The 18,684-nt window shown below is 43.1% G+C and overlaps 1 protein-coding gene across 3 annotated transcripts in view; it reads right to left on the bottom strand.

The window, feature by feature from the left end:
* Nucleotides 1-18,684, bottom strand: part of CCDC117 (coiled-coil domain containing 117) — a 152,907-nt gene that overhangs the window by 84,879 nt on the left and 49,344 nt on the right. For all 3 annotated transcript variants that reach the window (XM_069214461.1, XM_069214462.1, XM_069214463.1), the window contains exon 4: nucleotides 2,936-3,163. In XM_069214461.1, coding sequence (XP_069070562.1) covers nucleotides 2,936-3,163 — 228 coding nt within the window. The remainder of the gene's footprint in view (nucleotides 1-2,935; nucleotides 3,164-18,684) is intronic.

Below are 18,684 nucleotides of genomic sequence, written 5' to 3'. Positions count from 1 at the left end.
CTCCGACGAGTAAAGGGCTGCAACCTCAACACAAAGCCAGCCATGAGAGATGGTGGCAGTTCCAATTCTCCAGGAGCCCCGGAGGCTTCCCTCCTGCCACACGAGATCACCTCTGCAGACGTTTGACGCATGCATATGTGTATTAGTGCATGGATGCTGTCAGTGGATACTTGCAGGTGTATGTGGTTGTGAATGCATGGGTGCAAGCCAGTGTGTATGTATAGAGGTGAGCATATGTATGTATGTATGTTTGTATGTATGTATGCGGTCGACCAGCCTGATCAAATTACCAACAGCCACAGCACAATATTGTTCAATAAGTATACACATGAAAGTTAAAGCCATGCTTCAGGACCCCCATACATGTTTAAGCTGCGTTATGAGGTGAACAAAAAAAAAAGGAAAGACCCTGAAGAATTATTTTCAAGTATCAGCATTCAAAGGTCGAGAAAAGATTAGGCACGTATTTTCTTACTCTACGTCCCTTTTGCTAGCCTGACCCATAAGATGTCAGAACCAGAATATTAGTTAATAATTTTTCTTTTGCCAACTAGACATACATGGTGGCAAAGTTCTGTACACAATTGTTTACAAATAAGTTCTACAAAAAAACTGTGTATAAATAATAGATTACAAACGTAAACTATACCAGTGACTAGTCTGGACAGATAAGAGAGATTAACACTATTCTGGTGTGTCAAGCATTGTCTTAACATTAGGTTCATGAGTTCTTTACACGGAAAAGGAAATACATCCTTTGCACAGCAATGGCTACACCTTTTTGCTCCTGTATTTCATAAAACATTTAAAAAATAAAAGACTGAAATCAGAACGGGTAATAGTGAGCAGTGAAAGCCCATCGTTTTAAAGTGTTCTAAAATTATTTATGCGAGAAATGTTTGTAACGTTACATCTAAAAGGGCAAAAGCCCAGTTCTTGTAATCCTCGTGCTTGGAGTTGGGAAGAAAAAAAAAAAAACAAAGCAGAAAGCAGGGCCGTCTGTGTGAGCGACTATCACTATGTGGCAGACTTTTCTTTTTTTTTTTAATAGCTCCACCCTTCTAGGGTGCACAGCTGTAGAAATATTTCCTTTCGTTTCTACTTTTTAAAACCTGTACCTCGCTAAGCATCTTGGTGTAGTGAAAACCCACAGCAAACAAATACATACTGAATAGCCAGATACTCTAGAAGTCTGCTGACAGACCAAATCCCAGGGAGGACAGAAATTGTCAGCATAGTGATTTGTTTCAAGTTGCGCCTAAGACATTTATCCCATATTTGAAAAAGAAAAAACATACACCATCCTAAGAGACTAGTAAGAAATATTGGCTAGAGATGCCAATAAGGTTTATTCTTGTCCACAAAAAATATACTGTGCATAAAATAGACTTTAAAAATAAATAAAATAAATAAAAATGACAATTACAAAAAAAGAACTCAAAAATAAAATTCAAAAACTCAATATCAATTATTTAGCAGACTGTTAATCATAAGCGACTGACCACTGAATAACGGAGTTCAAGATCAGGGAAAAGATGAAAGGGTTTTATTACAAAAATCTCAAATTCTTAAATTAGGAAAATTAAAAAGTTCATTCACAACATAAGCACGCAGCACAGGGGGAGAAGAGCAGGAGTGAACACCAAAGCAGCATCATTAGCTCAACTATGGAGATTTTTTTTAAAAGTGAACTAAATTACATGAAAACACATCATATTAAAACTGTTTCAGTTGTAATCATGTTAATTATGCATTTGAGTATTGGAGCCATTATAAAATTTATTATATGTCATTATTAAATTTTCACAAAAATATAAGCCTGGGAAAAATGTTACCACAACAGTAGTCAGATAGTGCATGTGATTTAGAAATGGCCCATCATCGTGAGAAAAATGAGGCTCAATGGAAAATAACCCACCAACAAAAGAACAGAGACGTTTGTAAAACTAAAACTCAAGTGCCTGAACTCTGAAGGAGGATCTGGGCCATGAAGGTATGCATGATGACCAACTGGGGTGTCTGAATACCAGATAAGGACCAAATCACTGAGGGAACACTATGGGTCTGCTCAAAGTGCACCAGAAGACCAACTGGGAGAGCATGAAGTACAGCTGATGGTCCTAGAATTCACTTCAGACACAACCATTTGGTCCTGAGGGACAGCTGGGGTGGAGTCTGAAGGTCAGCAGAGGGTACTACTGGCCTGATGGGGGCATCTTCAAGGACCAGACAGGGGTGTCAGGGTGGGCTAGGGTTATCTTGAAGAATGACTGTGTCCAGGGCTGGCTATTCGAGAGCATGCAGAGGAGTCCGAACACAGGCTGTTTGCATGTGGATGATAGCTCTTGGTTTCTACTAAACAGTGGGGGTTTGGCGCATCTGAAGCTGAACAGACATCTGATAACAAAATGTGGTGTCTCAAGGTAGGATGGACCTTAAGATCTCGCAGGGCATGCTCAAGATCTGAGGAGCTGGTCCAGGGTTTCCTAAACTCAGGGGTCCAGCAAGTGTGTTTAAGAAACAGTTGAGTGACTCAAGATTAGGCGCGGGCCAAATCTTTACCTCCAACTGAGGCACAAATCTCAGTAAATCAATCTAGTGTTGGAGACGAGGGAGAGGCACATTTGTTGTGATTTCAATATTAATGATGCCATGGAACATTATTGAAGAAAACAGCTAATGGGGACACTTGAGACAATCTGAACAGGAACATAAGGTAGACCACAATTCAGATTTTTAAGTGCGGTTTTCAACTGAGTTCTTACACTTAATGTCCGGGGGAGAAAGATAGTGAGACACCATATCAAAAATAGGACTTATATCAAGCGTTATACAGACCAATTATGCCATTGCTTTGATACTTCAATACAAACTTAAATGTTCGTCTATCAAATGACATTAACCACAACCCAGATCTAGGCCAACTGATTCTCACCTGTCCTCTATTTCTTGGAGTGTTCTTTGAGCACTTTCAGACTGCTGTTCCCAGACAGTTTGCTCCATTTCTTCATACGGAACTTCAAACATGGAGGCTGATGAAAGATTACCGACAGTACAGTGACTCAAAGGAGTTACCACTCGTCCACCTACACATTGGCCCCAATCAGCCTTGGTAGTCATAGAAACAGTGTCTTCTGTAAGTCTTTTTTTCTTAAGTGGACAACTATAAAGAATAATGTTAAAGTTAAAAAAGGTTACTTGTAATAAACCTTCAACAGACAACTAATACTAATTTAAAACATTTCTAACATTTACATAAATCAACAGTTGGCAATCAAATGGTAATAGTGTACAGATCCTATTTTCACCGAAGCAGGCCTTCTTATTCATAAAACACACAAATCAACATGTATTGGCCACAGGTAATGGCAGTTTTATTAATTGCAGTAGCGGGCAAGTGCCCACTATTGCCTTTAAAATATAATCATACCCCATAGGAGTTTAAGAGGTAATTATTGACAAAAAGGTAGAGCGGCCTCCCTTTGATAACCTGGAAAATTGCAGGTTCTCGAATGGGTCTACCGAAACTTTCACTTAACCAGAGGTGGCCTGAGAATTTCGGACATATGCCTCCCTAGGGGAGGGCCGTATACTCTAAATGCAGTAAATATCTGAGCTACGGTGGATTATGGGGAGTTGATCGGTCAGCACACTGACTGCATTTGCTGAAGCTTGGGAAGTTTCAAATGAGGTGGATATACAACAAATGCTATTGTTTTGATTATAGGCATGTTGATTCAGAGGATTTCTGTTATATCGATTATTCCTAGCCTGATGGCTGAGAAGGAGTCCAACAAGCCAATCGATGAAAACTCCAGTGATGTAAAATACTGTAAATAATTTAACACTCAGTTCTGATCAGAACTGCTGGATGTGCAGAATGTGAAGCCAGACATCAGGTCCGTAAACCATACATCACAATCAATTTCAACTGTTTATTATGTTTCTCAGCACTAACAGTAGCCCAAAACTAAAGGGATAAATGAAACGTCAAGAGCTTTTATTAGTGTTACTACTGTGGGCCTCCACATAGAAAACTATAGCACTGTAACTCGAGCTGCTTTAGGCTTGGACCTCACACTTCTGATTGGGGTGAAATATGTTCCCATATATAACTATATCATTAGTTATGAGAATGATCAACTCACAGGAGTTCATTCACATTTCAGTCAATACGAATAATTTTATCAAATGTAGCGCCATACTCAATATAAATGTAGTGACTAGGCATACCAAGAACTAATGTAGCTTTTAGAATGAAACACTAATGTCATTAAGCAACTAACCGAGAGCCAACTTTAAAGTTTGTATGGGGCAATGGCAACAAACTTAATCCATCATGTGATCTTTATTCTGTTAGCTTTTATAGAACTCATGCATATAAACAAAACATCATGACTAAGGAACACCGAGAATACGGCACCTCCAGTGTACACAGAGAATACAGACAAGATTCAGTTAAAACACAATCACTCATAGCCAAACCTAAACAGTGCACATTCCATCAGATGTACAGTTTAACACTATGCATCCAGCTATGCACTGCATACAACAATACTTGTCTAAGTCACTGACAAGAACACTCAACCCTTCTCTCAAGCAGAACCCTTTGCGAAAAGTCAAACTGATATGAAGCATTATGTGATACCTACAATTATTTTTATCTGTTTTGAGTTTCTAATATGCCCAACACATTTTACAGCTTTCTAAGATTTACAGTCAAATTACTTTAGTGTACACATTTATTTATATTATTTACATACACATGTTCAAAAGCTAGCCAGTGTTTGGGAGGATGGGTCGTAACTAGAGCCTTACTTGCATAAACAGAACTCTAACTAAAACTGCACCTATCTGCAAATTAACATTTTCTGACAGTATATTGTGTGGATCAAACGGAGTAGCTCTTCATGTGTGGAGTTTGGCGTGGGTCCCCGTCTGAATTTAAAATGACCACTAAGAATTACGCCTAGACTGCATGATCAGGTTCCACAAAGGTCAGGGTACTTCATCCCGGAAGCGAACAATTGATTTTTTGTGAACCATTCTGTTATGGCACTGTGTTTAGGCGGAATACGGGCCTCGTGGGTAGAATGCTGGTTGGTAGAATGCGGGAGGTGTGCTTGGAGGACAACGGTTGGGCAACATCCGGCAGCACGTATTGGAGTTGGCTCTGTATTTTACTTGCAAAAAACGTGAAACTTGCTCCTACCTCGTGTGTCATATTCAATGGAATCACAACATAATTCTTTCGACGAGCGATCTTTCAGGAGCCACCTCAGAACCTACGCAAAGCGGTAGTTCGCTCTCCAGAGGCGGACTCGGCACCATTAACGAACCCTTCATCTCCTTTGAAGGGGAGACTCGTTCCGACGCCGCTTTAATATTTATGTGCCCTCCGGGTAGAATTTACTTTGTGCGGTCTCCTCCGACAGCTGGTTGCGCTGATCTATACTGGAGCTGCCTCACGCCATTACACAAGCGCGAGCAAGGTGTGCGCGCGCACTCTCTCCCTGCCCTCGCTCTTCCCAGCTGGTACATTAGCAACGAGCGCGTACCATAGTAACCTGGACAAGGAAAATACATTATTATTGTTAAACACACGTTTCTGTGCCTGCGTCTTGAGGGCTGCATCTGGAATTTTTTTTTTTTTTTTTTAGCACATTGACTATCTGTTTTGAGTGTGTTATACATTTAAAAATATATATATATATATATATATAAAAAAAATCTTGTTTTTTTTTTTCTTGGAACTACTGCTTCTTCAAATTTCAAAATCTTGGTTGGTTTTCTAAACTCCAGGATAACGTCGTTTTGGACATAAAGTTAGCAAACACTATGCAGTCTGTTTCTGCTCCTCCTCCATTTCTAGAATCACCTGGTGAACCACCGGTGTTTTGGCCTCAATGGTTTGATGCTTTTGAAACCTACTTAGGAGCTATAGGAGCATCGAGGTATAGACCCGAGAGGAAAAAATTTCTATTGTTACACTCACTTGGATTTGAAGGCCTTGAGACTTTGAAACACCTTCCTGATGCCGAGGCGGTAGAAGGTGAAGAATTGGACGAATATCAAGAGACGGTAAAAAAACAAATTTTGAGATTCGACAAACAACCGAGTCTTGTGGTGTTGCGCCACAAATTCTTCAAGAGAGTCCAGTTACAAAGTGAATCAATTGATGAGTTTGTCAGTGCTCTTCGCAAACTGAGTGCACAATGTCAATTTGGTGCATTCCGTGATCAGCTGGTCAGGGGTCAACTTATAGGGAATTGTTTTGACAAACACATCCAACAAAGACTTCTTACCATGGGGGATTCGTCGCTTGAAGATGTGATTAAGCTGGCGAAGAGCATTAAACTGGCTCAAGCTTCGCTCATGGAACTTTTGTCTCAACGCAAGGAAGAAGAGAAAGCTAGTGTTAACGTTGTTTCTTTTTGCAAAGATCTCAAGACCAGCAATAATCAATTTTTCAAACGCAGCAATGTTTGTTTCAGATGTGGGAACTTCCCACATGCAAAGGACTCTAAGGGTTGTCCTGCTAGGAATGTGATGTGTCACAAATGTGGCCGGACAGGCTACTTTGATAGGGTGTGTCAGAATCCTGGAAACAAGAATGCTAAGATCAGCAGTGTATCTGATGCCAGTGAGAGGTCTAGTCAATGTTTGGAGAATGAGTTCCGTGACATGATTGTGGTGGTCACAGATGAACAAGCTATTTCGGGAAATCCTGAGGAGTGTGTGGATCCGTATGTGGATATTCGCGTGGTGGGCAAAACGCTCCATCTACTTGTGGATTCCGGTGCACGCATTACAATGATAACCTTAGACCTGTTTAAGAGAACGTGGGGTGCTAGGAAACTGTTTCCACCTGACAGAGCTCTAGTTTCCTATGAGGGAAGGAGGATAGAGCTGGAGGGTTTCATCGAAGATGTGTTAGAATTCAAGGGGCGCAAGATCCATGGAAAGGTGTATGTTGCTGTCAAGGGTCTCAATATAATAGGTTGGTTTCATCAAGGCCTCTTTGGTATGGTACTGAGACCAGGTACCACTGAGCAAGTAATGGTAGTCAAAGACCATAGTGGTATGAACTTGTCTACTCTCCATATGATGTTCCCTAGTGTATTTGAGAAACAATTAGGATGTATCAAAGGTTTTAAACATAGTATCAAAATAGAAAAAAACGCCATACCCATTAAGCACAAATTAAGAGCGATCCCATTCAGCTTGAGGGAGGACCTTAAGTCAGAATTGGAGAAATTGCACTCCTCAGGGGTAATTGAGCCTGTTGAATCTAGTTTATGGTTGTCTCCAATTGTTGTCGCTCACAAACGTAGTGGCGAGATGCGTTTGTGTGTTGACTTAAGGAGTCTCAACAAGGAGATTTGGGTCGACTCCTTTCCGTTACCCAGGATCAATGAGTTGCTGGAGAAAATGAGTGGTGCAGTATGGTTCTCGAAAATTGACTTGGATTCTGCGTATCACCAGGTTGTCCTTGAAGAAGACTCTAGACACTATACGGCTTTCAACACACCTTTTGGGTCTTTTCAATTTTGTAGGATGCCTTTTGGTCTAGCGTCGGCTGCCTCAGTTTTCCAACGCATCATGTCACAGCTGCTGAAAGATGTTGAAGGGGTCCTGGTGTTTCAGGATGATGTGTTGATTTTTGCCAAACAGTTACTAGAACATGACACGGTACTTATGCTAGTATTACAGATTTTTGAGGATCATGGGGTGGTTGTAAAAGAGGACAAGTGTGAATTTTGGAAAAGAGAAATTGAGTTTTTGGGACACGTGGTTTCGTCGGAAGGAGTCAAACCGAGACCTGGGTTGGTGGATGCTGTTCGCGATTGTCTTCCTCCGAAGAATAAGGAAGAGCTACACTCTTTTATAGGTTTGTGTACATTTTATTCCAGGTTTAGTCCCAATTACACTTCCAAAATGAAATGCCTGTCTAATATGTTGAAGAAAAGTGTTGAATTTGTGTGGGACAAGGATTGTCAGGACACATTTGAACTGGTAAAATCTGAGATGACCAATGCCAAAGCACTACGCCCATATGATCCAGGATTAATGTGTAAGATTATGGTTGATGCTAGTAAGTACAGTTTGGGTGCTGTTCTAGTCCAGGACACAGAACAAGGTTAAGCCACAGTCAGTTATGCCTCTAGGGTATTGAGAGAAGCTGAATTGAACTACTCAGTAATAGAGAAAGAATTGTTGGCTTGTGTCTGGGCAAGCGAAAAGTTTCGGAGCTATATATGGGGCAGAAGGTTTGTTATTGTGATGGATCATAAACCGTTACTTTACATTCTCAGTGGGGATAAAACCAACTATACTACACCACATATTGCTCGTCTTACTATTAAATTGTTGCAGTACGACGTGGACGTTAAGTTTTTGCCAGGGAAACTCAATGTGAGAGCGGATTTTCTTTCTAGATTACCTATGGAAGGACTGGATGATTTTGACTCGGAAGAGGATAGAGAGGATTGTTTTGTTGCCACTGTGGATCTTCCTGTGTCCAAGGCCTATAGTAAAACTGACTGGGAGGTGGCCTTTTGGAAGGATCCCATCCTGACCCAAGTTAGAGAATTTGTTGTCAATGGGTGGCCGAGAGAAAAGAATGTCCCCTTACCATTACAACCATTTTGTAATGTTGCAAGTGAAATATCAATAGAAGATCAGATACTTTTGAGGGGTGAGAGATGTATTCCTCCCCATGATATACGTTCTGGTCTGATTAATTTGGCACATGAAGGACACTTTGGAGCGACTATAACCAAAAGGAGGTTAAGGGAGAGTTATTGGTGGCCATCTATGGATAAGGAGGTTGATTTTTTGGTCAAAAGGTGTGTCGTTTGCAATTCGGCGGAAAAGGGGATGAAAGTACGTACTCCACCCCTGCATCCTATTGAGGTGCCTGTAAGACCGTGGTCTAAGGTGGGAATAGACATGATTGGGACGTTTAATTTGCTCCCCCACAGTTTACGGTATGCATTTGTTCTCATGGATTATCACAGTAGGTGGCCTGAAGTTAGTTTTTGCACTGTCCCATCAGCGACCAATGCGGTTAACTTTCTTAAAGAAGTCTTTATGCGAGAGGGTTTTCCGGAAACCATAATTTCGGACAATGGGGTACAGTTTGTTAATTCGGAGATGGAGGGCTTCTTGAAACAATCTGATATCAGACATTTGAGAAGTTCTTTATATCACCCCCAAACTAATGGCTTGGTCGAAAGGATGAATAGAGTGGTTGGTGATTGTATAAAATGGGCTAATCACAATAATTATGACATCCTTGAGGCAGTCAGTACCATGTGTTGTGGGTTTATCGTTCCACACCCCATACATTAACCAATGTGTCACCTTTTGAGGCATTAAGAGGTCGTAAACCTACCACCGTCCTGTTCCCATCTTGGTTTGCGAGTTCTTTGAAAAGCAAAGGATTGTGTGGAAGGAAGAGTGAAGTTGAATGGGAAAAGGTGAGGTCAGGACAAGAACGCGTGAAAAGTAGGTATGATACGATCAAAGCACCAAGTTGTGTATGGTTTGTCCTGGAGATTTGGTACGAATAAAAAAAAAAAACATGTCTGTTAAAAAAGGCGATGTTAGGTTTGGAAAACCTGTCAGGGTGAGAAAAGTTTGTGGAAACGCAATTATGGTTGATGATGGTTGCTGGTGGAACTTATCCAAAGTAGTAAAGCTTTCCGTGAGTTCAGCGTCGAGTGCTTGTGATGAGAGTGACTGCAGCAAGGATGGAGAAAGGGGCTACGGCGGAAGCCCTATGATACGTGTTCAAGGTTCTCATAAATTTAATACACAAAAGTCTGCCTTAGATTGTATGGAAGGAATTCCACGCAGATCTTCTCGGGAAAGATTTTTATCATGGAAATTAAGACCTGATCAGTAATGTTTTCCAGCCGTATGGTCTTTCTCTCCTTATCTTCTCAGGAGTTCTATTTAAGTTTGTTTCTTACAGGCTTTTGGGTATATTTCGTGGTATTATTCTCTGTGTTTTCTTTTTGTTAGGTTCATTCACAAGCTGTAAAAAAAAAAAAAAAAAAAAAAAAAAAGGGAGAGATGGTATGTTGTGGCATGGAACGCGGAATGTAGGGCTCATGAGTGTTTAGGCGGAATGCGGGCCTCGTGGGTAGAATGCAGGTTGGTAGAATGCAGGAGGTGCGCTTGGAGGACACCGGTTGGGCAAGATCCGGCAGCACGTATTGGAGGTGGCTCTGTATTTTACTTGCAATAAACATGAAACTTGCTCCTACCTTGTGTGTCATCTTCAATAGAATCACAACACGTTCTCCTTTCTTCACCTTGTAAAGCAATACTTTCACTTTTGGCCCACTGAGTGAATTCCTTTTGTCAAGGGGTTTGTGTCAGCCCATATTTTGATTTCCTTGTAGGCATGTTTGTGCCAATTTCTGGAGGTGCCTGGCTCCTGCGTACAGTGGGCTCCATATTAGAAGGGGTTCATACCCTTTTTTAGCTAGCTTTTATGCTTTATTTTTCTCGTTTTATTTTAGTTAAGATTAGTTTTACCAGTACCATCCTTCACCAGGGGAGCCTGTGGAAGGATCGAGGGGTTGCTGGACCCGGTTAGTTTTTAATTTTCCCCACCGGTTTCACTTGTCTTGGTAGCAATGCTCTGGAAAGCGTTGGACCACAGCCTTGCCCGTTGCATGGCATGCATCAGTCAGCACATCAGCTCAGTTGGTGCGCCGTGCTAGCCCATCTGTACCTAGCGGCAGACCCCCGTGGTGGTTTCAACTCCCACCACCTCGAGAGAAGCAGCTGTACTAGAGAAGAGCTATTAGCCTAGAACAATATAGGTAAGGGCCCTAGCTGCGATAAATTAGATCTATGTACTTAGCCAGAAATGCAGTTCCTTGACGGCGCACACAGTCACAGGGAAACAACATGCCAGAAATGATTGCCATCATTACCCACACTCTAAAAACACAGTAAGAGAAGGTAAAGCCACCTGTGCCTTAATCAACGCTAGATCACTAGTGAAACATAAAACTGAATTAGAAGACTTCCTAGATAATTAAATATTAGAAACTTGGGCCAAACCTACTTTTGGCCTTGACCTGTTCTCAGCAATTCCCCTCCAGTTACTCCATTTATTTATATAGTAGACAGGACACAAAAAAATGGGAGTGGATGGTATAGCATTTATCTATTCAGACATGTTGGCAATCTTTTTACCAGGATCCTCTTCAGAGTGTGAAGCACCCTCTTAGTATTGAATTGTGCAAGACTCGCTCCTTTAATGGATTACAAGTTTATCACCCACCCGGCCCTAGAAACACTTTCACACATGCTATCAGTTCCCTCTCTACTGATTATACAGTGTTAGAAGATTTTAATTTTCAAGTAGATGCCTTCATGGATAAAGACACTGAGGTATTAATTGACATGGTGTCCAGTTTAGGCCTAACTCAAGAGGCAGAAGGTCGGACACAAATAATCCCTTTTTAATGAAGACGGACGTCTTACCCTTAACCTGGTCGGACCATAAGTCAGTGATGTTTGAAATTCATATTTTCTGTTGAGTACTCTTGGCTAATGCCTCTTATAGAGGTCAAACACTATGTGCCTGGCATACATGTCAAACTCATTCAATCAACCAGCTGTTAACTGGTTCACAGCCCGCGGGGGACGAGGACTTAGGCTAACTAACTTTAAATTTCACTAGCTGGCTGGGTTCTGCAGTAAATTCCCTTGTACCTGCTAGGTTATCCTCACACCGCAGAAGCAGACCATCGGCTCCCTGATTCATGGCTAAACTAAGGACTCAGAAACAATGCTGTAGGAGACCGGAACAAAAACGGAGAAAGGAATATAAATCACTTGGAGAAAGCAGAGTACAAGCAACGTGTGGCTGATTAGAAAGCACTCTTGGTGAAAGAAAAATCTTACTATCAAAAATGTTTACAAAATTCAAATCTCCAAACATTCTGCAATAGAACTCTTTCAGACAGCCACCAAATTGTCTCCAACAACAATTTAGCAGAGGCTAGCCAATCTTTCTGCAATACTCTTGCACAGTTAAAAAAAAACAAAAAAAACGTTGAACAGTCTATAATAGGTTCTCACTAAATATGGCAACGAATCCAGAGGAAAATAAGCCATCCCCTCTTACTCAGAAAATTATAACTTTAGCGAATTCAGCTCCTTAACATGGGAGCAGGTAAAATTGCAAATTAACTCAACAAAGTCAAACTGGGCCCCAGCAGCCCCTTACTAATATTGTATTACTGGGTTAGGCAGGATTTATCCCTACAGCTCAGAATAGCCGCACTATCTAGAACCCCTCTGTGAAGACCATGGCAATGCTGTTGGGCGCCACTGAGGCGTTAGACTATCACTTGGACATATATGTTTACTATTCTGCAGAGGATGGGAATCCCCTCCTCATTCATTCAATGGAAATGGCTGCTGTATGTAGATCCATTCGCCAGGGTGAGCTTTAACGGTCTCACCTCAGAATCCATCACGGTACACAGGTCAGGGCTGCCTCAGTCACCGATCCTATTTGCATTCGCTCGAACCACTGGCCTGCATGATAAGACAAAGTCATGTAGCAGCAGCCTTAAAATTCCAACTCCACCCGTTAGCCATATCATTAGACGCAGATGACATGGTGCTGTATTTAGGTAACCCAGCAACGCAGTTCACTTCCCTCTTCTGTGAGTATCTGCAGTTTGAGCATTAACTGGGGAAAATCTTACTTACTGACCCTTACCACTGTCACTAAACAATATCCTACAGAGTTCCCCTTGCAATGGTGCTCATGCCCTGTTAAGTACTTGCATGTGTGGCTGCATAGGGACCCGGAGCATGTGATCAGATACAACTATGGAAGGGCGATCGGCAAACGTGAGGATCGGGTGCAGTAGTGGTTGTATCTGCCTTTGCCGGTGGCTGGTCGAGTAGCTGTGATGAAAATGGCAGTCTTACCTTAACTCCTTTATCTGTTTAGTAATATACTGGTGCCCCTTACACATGCCTTCTTCAAATCGCTACAATCCATTCTGATATTACTGATCTGGGTGGGTAAGCAACCAAAGATAGCCTGGAACCAGCTAACACTTCCTAATGACAAGAGAGGCCATAATGCCCTCTATTACCTCCATTATCTATGTGCACAAGCACAACATGCACATTACTGACTACACCCAAAACGATACACTCCGCATTTGGTGAACACGACGATGTGCATCCCATACAATTACATAAGCTGCTCTCACATATGCAGACAGACATGGCTCGGGGCAGCATTAGTACCATTCACTGCATCTTAAGAGGCTGGCAAGCACTTGGTAAATGGGCAGGCAAATAACCACTGTATGCCCCAGTGCTCCCTCTGGTCCATCATCCAGCCCTGTCTGTTACACAAGAACCAAGAGCTCTAGCCCTTTTGTCCAAGGTGGGTCTTAGGACGATGGGAGATGCCTTTCCTAATAATCACTTTATACAGCCCTCGGGCCTGCCACAACCCGACTGTTATTCACCCCTCTTACACTTCACTTACATGAGACCAAGAGCAGCCCTACGTGAGCACTAGCCGCATTTCCTGCAGGCTCCCCCAGCCTGCAATCACTTCAGACCCTACTGTGGTATTAAAGATGTAATGTGTAGCCCAGAATGTTGGGGTTGGCCGGGAAACAGAAGGTTGGAGCGGGGAGGTTCAGGAGACGACGGTTGAGGAGACGACGGTTGAGGAGGCGACGGCGTACATGTCTGATATGTTTTGCTGGCACCATCTGCTGCGTATCTTGAAATAAACGTTATTTGGAAATACCTTTTGCCTCCGATTTTAATAGTGGCAACGAGCGGGATCTTTTCAGCGGTGCCGGCAGTGATGCAGTGATCAAGCTGTGGAGTTCTTTTGTGTAAAATTGAAGCCGACGGTGGAGCAACGCAGTGGTGTTCTTCCGTGTAAGACTAAAGGTGCGTTTTCGCTGTATACGCGCATGGGCGTGTCTTCCATCCGACGTTGGATTTTGGGGTGGGGTGTCGCCTAATTGCTTATTAGGCTGCAGTTTCCTTACGGTATCTGCATTCAAGAAAAACTTCAAATCTCCATAGCAACGCTATTACGCTTATACGCGTTGAGAAATCTTTTGACCTTTCACGTCGGCAAGGCAATTCTGATAGGCGTGCAGTTTCCTTATGGTATCTGCGTTCAAGTAAAACTTCAAATCTCCATAGCAACGTTATTACGCTTATACGTGTTGAGAAATCTTTTGACCTTTCAAGTCAGCAAGGCAATTCTAATCAACGTGGTTACCTTGGCAAAGTGTAAACACGTTGTGAATCCATTTCCAAGTCAGCAAGCACTTGAATTGTTTTTAGCCTATCTGTGCTACATATTATATATTGCTAGTGTTGCATTTTACACTGTCCTGTTGTTCTGAGTGCAGTGTAATTAACAGGGAAGTGGCAAGTTTTTTTTTCCATTCATTTTTTGATTTCAAAAAGTATGTCAAGCATTCGACCTCCCCCATTTTTCTTATCCGAACCAGGTGAACCACCCATTCAATGGGAATTATGGGTGGATATTTTTGAAGCATATGTGGAGGATCAAGAGTGTTCACCAGAAAGATATTTAGCACTATTAAAGCACAGACTTGGTACCGTTGGTTTACGTGAATTTAAAAATTTGCCGCCAATTGAGAATGCTGGGGGAACGGATGTGTACCAGCTAGACAAGAAACAACTGCAAGAACGTTATGGTAGGAAGATTAACGTGGTCCTGGAACTGTATAAATTTTATTCAAGGATGCAACAGGAAGATGAATCAATTGATCAATTTGTAGCGGCTCTGGGAGGATTAGCTGTCACTTGTAAATTCGAGCAAATATCCTATGGCCAGGTTTTAAGAGACCAATTACTAATGACGAGCAAATCTCGCAAAATACAGGAGAAGTTATGGTCGTGCAGCGGTGACTTAACGCGGAGAGGTGCAATTGAAATGGCGAGAACTATTGAAATATCGGATAAATGTGTTCAAACTGTTAGGAAGAATCCTAATGATTTTGAACCAGGAGCTGCCGCTGTTAGTTCTGTGAACAAGAACTCTAAGGGATTTGAGAAGAACTTGAACTGGAAAAAAAAATAGTGAAAACAAATGTTATAGGTGTGGTGCTGGAGACCATATAGCGAATTATAAGAAATGTCCGGGTAAAATATGTAATGCATGCAAAAAAATTGTCCATTTTAGCAAAGTATGTAAAATTAATATGAAGAATGTTAGTTATGTTTCCGAGCATGATGACGTGGATGATTGCAGAATTCAAGACGTTGTTCTGAGTGTTCTTGGGGATGATAGCAGTGTTGAGCGCAAATTTTCCAAATTACCTATGAGCAAATTATTTATTGATGCAAGAGAGGTAACAGTAATGGTTGACTCATGTGCCTGGTTCACTATCATGAATATAGATATGTTTAAAAAGTTATGGCCTGGAAGGGAACTAATTCCAACTGATGTGAACCCCGGTAGTTATACAGGGCACAAAATTTCAATATTGGGCTATGTAAATGTACACATTCCGTTCCAAGGGAGAAAATGTGAAGGTAAATTGTATGTGACTGAGAGGGGGCAATTGATTTTGGATTGGCCACATATTAAGAAATTAGGCATAAGGACTGATTCAACAAAAATGTCACCGGTATATACTGTAGTTGGTGACGATTCAGAACAGCAATTGAATTAAGACGAATTAGATAAAAGTTTTCCAGCGGTATTTTCAGAATCCTTGGGTAAACTAAAAGATTTCAAACACAGAGTTATTTTGCGAGAAAATGTGACTCCTATAAGGCATAAGGTGCGAAATGTGCCTGTGAATTATAGAGCTATGCTGAAGCAAATGTTGAAGGATTTATGTGGAAAAAAATATCATAGAACCTATTGAGAGTTCAGATTGGATTTCGCCTGTGGTGATTTCTGTGAAAGCGAATGGTGACCTCAGATTATGTGTTGATTTGAGGTCCCTGAATGAAGCTATTTGGGTTGACACATTTCCTTTGCCAAATTTACAAGAATTGGTATCATCTGTAAGCCAAGCTTCAGTATTTTCTACAACAGATTTATCCAGTGCCTAGCATCAGATTGAATTAGATGACTGTTCTAAACATTACACAGCATTTATAACGACTGAAGGTGCATTTCAATATAGAAGAATGCCTTTTGGTCTTGCTAGTTGTAAGGAAATGCCTCCTTGGCATGGTTACCCCCTGACTGTTTGCCTTTGCTGATGCCAAGTTATGATTTGAAAGTGTGCGGAGGCCTGCTAACCAGGCCCCCGCACCAGAGTTCTTTCCCTAACCTGTACCTTTGTCTCCACAATTGGCACACCCTGGCATCCAGGTAAGTCCCTTTTAACTGGTACGCCTGGTACCAAGGGCCCTGATGCCAGGGAAGGTCTCTAAGGGCTGCAGCATGTCTTATGCCACCCTGGGGACCCCTCACTCAGCACAGACACACTGCTTGCCAGCTTGTGTGTGCTGGTGGGGAGAAAATAAGTACGTCGACATGGCACTCCCCTCAGGGTGCCATGCCAACCTCACACTGCCTATGGCATAGATAAGTCACCCCTCTAGCAGGCCTTATAGCCCTAAGGCAGGGTGCACTATACCATAGGTGAGGGCATAGGTGCATGAGCACTATGCCCCTACAGTGTCTAAGCAAAACCTTAGACATTGTAAGTGCAGGGTAGCCATAAGAGTATATGGTCTGGGAGTCTGTCAAACACGAACTCCACAGCACCATAATGGCTACACTGAAAACTGGGAAGTTTGGTATCAAACTTCTCAGCACAATAAATGCACACTGATGCCAGTGTACATTTTATTGTGAAATACACCCAGAGGGCATCTTAGAGATGCCCCCTGAAAATATACCCGACTTCCAGCGTGGGCTGACTAGTTTTACCAGCCTGCCACACACCAGACATGTTGCTGGCCACATGGGGAGAGTGCCTTTGTCACTCTGTGGCCAGGAACAAAGCCTGTACTGGGTGGAGGTGCTTCTCACCTCCCCCTGCAGGAACTGTAACACCTGGCGGTGAGCCTCAAAGGCTCACCCCCTTTGTTACAGCGCCACAGGGCATCCCAGCTAGAGGAGATGCCCGCCCCTACCGGCCACGGCCCCACTTTTGGCGGCAAGGCCGGAGGAGATAATGAGAAAAACAAGGAGGAGTCACTGGCCAGTCAGGACAACCCCTAAGGTGTCCTGAGCTGAGGTGACTGACTTTTAGAAATCCTCCATCTTGCAGATGGAGGATTCCCCCAATAGGATTAGGGATGTGACCGCCTCCCCACCGGGAGGAGGCACAAAGAGGGTGTAGCCACCCTCAGGGCTAGTAGCCATTGGCTACTAACCTCCCAGACCTAAACACACCCCTAAATTGAGTATTTAGGGGCGCCCACAACCAAGGAAGATAGATTCCGGCAACCTGAAGACGAAGAAGGACTGCTGACCTGAAGCCCTGCAGAGAAGACGGAGACACCAACTGCTTTGGCCCCAGCCCTACCGGCCTGTCTCCCCACTTCGAGAAAAACTGCAACAGCGACGTGACCCCCAGGGTCCAGTGACCTCTGAAGCCTCCGAGGACTACCCTGCATCTAAAAGGACCAAGAACTCCCGAGGATAGCGGCCCTGTTCCACAAAGACTGAAACTTGCAACAAAGAAACAACTTTTAAAAGACCACACGTTTCCCGCTGGAAGCGTGAGACTTTCCACTCTGCACCCGATGCCCCCGGCTCGACCTGTGGAAAACCAACACTACAGGGAGGACTCCCCGGCGACTGCAAGCCCGTGAGTAGCCAGAGTTGACCCCCCTGATCCCCCACAGCGACGCCTGCGGAGGGAATCCAGAGGCTCCCCCTGACCGCGACTGCCTGCTTCAAAGAACCCGACGCCTGGTAAACCCACTGCACCCGCAGCCCCCAGGACCTGAAGGATCCGACCTCCAGTGCAGAAGCGACCCCCAGGTGGCCCTCTTCCTAGCCCAGGTGGTGGCTACCCCGAGCCCGCCCCCCCCTTGCCTGCATCGCTGAAGAGACCCCCTGGGTCTCCCATTGAAACCTATTGCGAACCCGATGCCTGTTTGCACTCTGCACCCGGCTGCCCCTGTGCCGCTGAGGGTGTACTTTCTGTGCTGACTTGTGCCCCCCCCCGGTGCCTTACAAACCGCCCCCTGGTCTGCCATCCGAAGTCGCAGGTACTAACCTGCTGGCAGACTAGAACCGGGGCACCCCTATCTCCATTGGAGCCTATGCGTTTTGGGCACCACTTTGACCTCTGCACCTGACTGGCCCTGAGCTGCTGGTGTGGTAACTTTGGGGTTGCCCTGAACCCCCAACGGTGGGCTACTTTGGACCCAACTTTGAACCCTGTAAGGCTTTACTTACGTGCAAAACTAACCAATACTTACCTCCCACAGGAACTGTTGAATTTTGCACTGTGTCCAATTTTAAAATAGCTTATTGCCATTTTTGCCAAAACTGTACATGCTATTGTGATGATTCAAAGTTCCTAAGATACTTGAGTGAAATACCTTTCATTTAAAGTACTATTTGTAAACCCTGAACCTGTGGTTCTTAAAATAAACTAAGAAAATATATTTTTCTATATAAAAACCTATTGGCCTGGAATTGTCTGAGTG

The sequence above is a fragment of the Pleurodeles waltl genome, chromosome 11 (genome assembly GCF_031143425.1).
Source record: "Pleurodeles waltl isolate 20211129_DDA chromosome 11, aPleWal1.hap1.20221129, whole genome shotgun sequence".
NCBI lineage: Eukaryota > Metazoa > Chordata > Amphibia > Caudata > Salamandridae > Pleurodeles > Pleurodeles waltl.
This window is presented reverse-complemented; position numbering and strand designations above follow the sequence as displayed.